General features: G+C 43.8%; 1 protein-coding gene across 1 annotated transcript; it reads left to right on the top strand.

Moving 5' to 3' along the window:
* The first annotated feature begins 689 nt into the window (after positions 1–689).
* ascl1b (achaete-scute family bHLH transcription factor 1b) lies at positions 690–4,454 on the top strand. Its single transcript, XM_032577534.1, is given in 2 exon segments — positions 690–3,182; positions 3,184–4,454. Coding segments are annotated over 2 exon segments (603 nt in total). The 5' UTR covers positions 690–3,089; the 3' UTR covers positions 3,694–4,454.
* The last annotated feature ends 223 nt before the right edge of the window (positions 4,455–4,677 follow it).

Raw genomic sequence — 4,677 nt, 5'->3', positions numbered from 1 at the left:
AGGATCAACCATTTCTTAAGACACTGGAATGTTGCTCCAAGAAGACACAGCGAAGAACAGGTGTGAAAAGCAAACATTCAATTACAAGTAAAACTAACATTTTAACTTAAGAAATTCACACCTTCTGGTAGCTTAATAACATTTGTAAGGTTTGTCATAGTCATTTAAAATTTAACTTGCAAAGGAATATCAGTATTCAGTTTCATTTGTCTCTCTTATGATCAGAATATTCAAATAAATGTCAGAAGAGATACGATCTTAGAGAACAACACCAAGAGAGTTCCTTAAGTGCCCCCTAGTGGTGACAAGGTAAGGGAAAACTTCTTCAACACGTGATATATACAGGGTATACCACAGATATGGCAAACAAGCATTTTATTACAATTGCTTTGAAAGAGTTGAAAGCACAGAGATTTCTTAATGTTTTCCTAGGAAACATTGAAAATGCTTTTTAATACCTTTGTGTATATGTGCGTTTGTTTGTAATACTTCCTGGGGACCATTTTCCTGACACATACTATGTTGTGGGGACCCACTGCTCCTTGTGGGGACCGAAGCCTGGTGATACTGTTTTTCATTCAGGGGTTAGATTTAGGACTAAGGTGTGAATTGAGTTTTGGTTAGGGATAGATATATAATGATTAGGGTAAAGCTAAGGCTAGGTTTAGGCTGTAGAAATGAATGGAAGTCAATGGAAAGTCCCCACAAAGATAACCACGCAAACATGTGTGTGTATATGTATATGTGTGTTGCTGGAAATAATAGTTTAATTATGCTAGTTTTAATGATATTTAACTTAGCGCATATTGAAATATTAGTTTTTTGAGTATAGGCCTCAATTTGATTTAGACTCATGGTTTAATCAATAAATAACTTAATCAGTAGAACATTTTTTTCTTAAATAAAAATCTCACGTTTTGATTAAAATTAGTCTATGTAGTAGAGTTTTTAATATTAGATTATATTCTGAAGAGTGTATAAGTCATATATTCATCTGAAAAACGTTCTGGTTCATTATAACCAAAGAAGCAGAAAAAATAATCAGAAAATATTGAGTGTAATAAATGTTTTAGTATTGAAATTGCTCATGTGTGTTTTAAATGAGTTTGAAGATTTTATATGAAACGTGTGGTAATTTTTGCAATCAAAATCTGCTGTTTAGTGTCCTGGGTCAGAGGAGAGGTCAGGGGAGCTTTGTTGTGGACTCAGGAACCAGTTTGAAGCAGTTTGAAAGGATAAAAAAACATGGATAGTTGATCAACTTCAGATATGGGAAATGTTCTAAATGTTCCATGTTGTCACAATAGATGTGAAATAAGCACATCTATTGTTCAGACCCTGGGAAAGTACATGGGGAGGATGGCTTGGACAGCGGATAGATTCATCCCTTGACCTTAGTAGCACCTGCATGGTCTCTGGGGTGCAAACATGTCATTACGGGCTGTTTGCACACAGGCAGAGACCACAGTACGCCAGAATGCATCAGACAGCAAAAAACCCGCCTTGACGTACTTTGATAAAAAAATAATTGAGATAAAACAACTAGTCAGATCGCTGGTGTGTGACTGTTTTTCTTGTCCACCTTGGCGCTTTGTATTTTTGCATTTTTCTAAGATAATTTCTTCTTTGTGGCTTTGGGGGTTCTGATGATCATATTGAGATGTTGGTCCGATTTTATCCATTTGGTTGTTTTAGTAAATTGTGGTTGATTGTGAAGTTGAACAGTGACTGTTGTCTTGGTTTCACTTTTACACCTGACATTAATAGACCTGGGGAGACGAAATAACAACGAGCAACAGGTAGAAATATTTCGTATATATGTTTCTAGTCCAGTTAAACCACCACCCTTTGAGATTCATGGGTCTAGAATTCATTTCACTTCGAATTGAGTTATAATGTGTAATGTCTCTTTCAATCCACCAGAGGGTGTCAGAGACATTTTTATTTTTTGAGTGTAGAGCTGTTGCGCTTCCATGCTGACTTCCTGCAGTGATTTTTTGCGCCAGAGACTTTTAAGCATACACAACAGGTTTCTTGGATGTTGTATGACGACGCTTGAAGAGTAAAAAAACCCAACAACAGCAACAGCAACAACAACAACAAAAACATACAATAATTAGGGAATGGACACATTTTGAAGTCAAGCGAGAAAAACTTGCAGATGATTTTTTCGCCCTTCCACTGTCCAGTGATATGTGGTGCTGAAATTCCACATCACCGGACTTCAGAACTGGGTTTTTTCGAAAACCTTTTTACAGCTTTTTTGAATTCAGCTGGACTTGCTTTGAGTAGAGAGGTCACAGCTGTATTTGACCTACATACAGTTAATTTGATGTTTTGATGAGCTTCTCCTCATGCTAGCTTCGTCACCTTATTATTTTTTGCGTTTTTGAGACACGCTTGCAACTTATTTTCTCTTTGCAAATTTGTCGCCTAGATACGACAGTGAGCGTCCTTGGTATTTACGATTGTAAATAGCTTCAGGAGGTGGCGGCGGAGGTGGTGGGGGTGGAGGCACTGATAATTTGAAGACGTGCCAGAGTTACAATGTTGGATTCAAAAGGCATTTCAAAGAACCGAACTATGCACTTTTTCCTTTTATTCCCCACTCTTTTTCTTCTTTCTGTCTGTATTATTTTTCTCCCTTTCTTTCTTTTCGCACGGTTGCAGGCCGTTTGAATCGACCAATGGGCCTTCAAGTTGAAGACATTGGAATGTAAATGAGCCCAGCGCGTGCTCCCGGCGCAGTGAAAGCTCGGGATTGTTTATTGAGCTCCCTGAGCCACGCGCCTGGCCCGAGGGGGAGTCGGGCTTGCTGGAGAATCACACAGCGGGGGCGGGGCATCGCCACGAAAAGCGTGCGTCTCCCCAAAAAGAGGGGTGTGGGTGGGGTGCGTGCTGGGGCGCGTGTTGAAAAAGAGGAGTGCTGCCAAAGTTTGGGTCAGATCGGCTCGTGGAGTGTAAGCAGTCAAGAGAGAGTTGGACGAGAGTTAGCCACACGGTCCCCACGCGAAGGACACGAGAGCTGAACACTGCCAACCCACTCACTTACTCTCTGAATTCATCACGTTAGAAGCTCTGTCAGCGAGATGGAAACTGCGACCATCACCACTACGCAGACAGCATTCACCTTCGGACGCGCCACCATCAGTCTGCACGCACCGGCCCAGGACGCAGCGGGCACCCGCAGCGCACCCGAACGCCAGCGCGACAGTCGCCTTCCAGAGCAAAACCAAGGTGCTGAAGAGACAGCGCTCCAGCTCCCCGGAGCTTCTGCGCTGCAAGCGGCGCCTGAGCTTCAACGGCCTCGGCTACTCCATTCCACAACAGCAACCCGTGGCCGTGGCCCGGCGGAACGAGAGGGAGCGGAACCGGGTCAAGCAGGTCAACATGGGCTTCCAGACGCTGCGTCAGCACGTGCCGAACGGCGCCGCTAACAAGAAGATGAGCAAAGTAGAGACGCTCAGGTCCGCGGTGGAGTACATCAGGGCTCTGCAGCAGCTCCTCGACGAGCACGACGCAGTCTCAGCCGCGTTCCAGTGCGGGCTGCCGTCCCCGACGCTCTCCAACAGCTACTCCGCCGACCCGGAGTCGCCTCACTCCACCTACTCGTCAGACGAAGGCGGCTACGAGCCTCTGAGCTCAGAGGAGCAGGAACTGTTGGACTTTACAACCTGGTTTGACAGATACTGACGCCGACAGCGCCGCAATCAAACTCTTTTGGCATGAATCGGACTTCTCGCAAGAAGTGCTGACACAGCTTTCTTCAGCCTGCGCGCTGTGCTTGCAGGTGATTTGTATCCCTTGAAGCTTCTGAGGGAGCAAAGCAATAGTGAGAAAGTGAGAGAGGGAGCATCCTGTCGCAGATAAATAGCGGCCACCTTCCCCTTCTCTCCCTCCCCCGAAAGAAAGAGAGGAGCTGGACTCACACTGACGCGTGAAAATGTTGACGCTCTGTTTGATTAAGTGCAATTAAGCTGCGACGGAGCAGGATAAGTGCAGAGACGGTGCTGAAATTCCTCCAGGAAACACGGACTGCCTTCCTCACCTGCTGCACTTTTTTTTCCCCCCTCCTGGAAGATGACGCGTCAACGGACTTTTTTTCAGTTATGACGTAGTAGCTTACATTTCGGTAACACTGTAACATAGGACAAAATGTTTTAACACGGAGACATTATTTTTGTACAATGAGCCAAACAAAAAAATGTTATTACTGCCACTTTTTCTGACAGCGTTGTTGCCCTGAGAAGCAGCTGTCAGGTATGGCATGTGTGACGCGTATGACTACCTGTGACCGATTGTAGTGTTTTTCTTCTTTTTGATAGAGAACCTTTATTGATGTGTGCACTTGTTTCTCGTAGTCGAAAATGTAAATATTCGATTTTAACAGATATATTTTGTGTAAAACAAGTTTTTTAAAAAAAAAAAAAATAAAGTTAAACCTATTTATATTATGTCTTTGCAGTGTGCTGGTTATTCTCTTTATCTTGGGTGTGTATGCGTGTGTGTGTGAAGGAGAGAGAGGGGGAGACAAGTGTGCTGGACGGTAATTGAGCAAACTATAGGGAGCTTCTCCTCTATTCAAAGCCCCATGCGTGACCTTTTCCCGACTTGGTTGTGCACACGGGGAAAATTGCGCAGCTGGGTGAGCACTCAATAACCATTATTGACGCGCAC

This window comes from Xiphophorus hellerii, chromosome 2 (genome assembly GCF_003331165.1).
Source record: "Xiphophorus hellerii strain 12219 chromosome 2, Xiphophorus_hellerii-4.1, whole genome shotgun sequence".
NCBI lineage: Eukaryota > Metazoa > Chordata > Actinopteri > Cyprinodontiformes > Poeciliidae > Xiphophorus > Xiphophorus hellerii.
The sequence above is the reverse complement of the archived record's forward strand: the minus strand, read 5'-3'. Positions and strand labels throughout refer to the sequence as shown.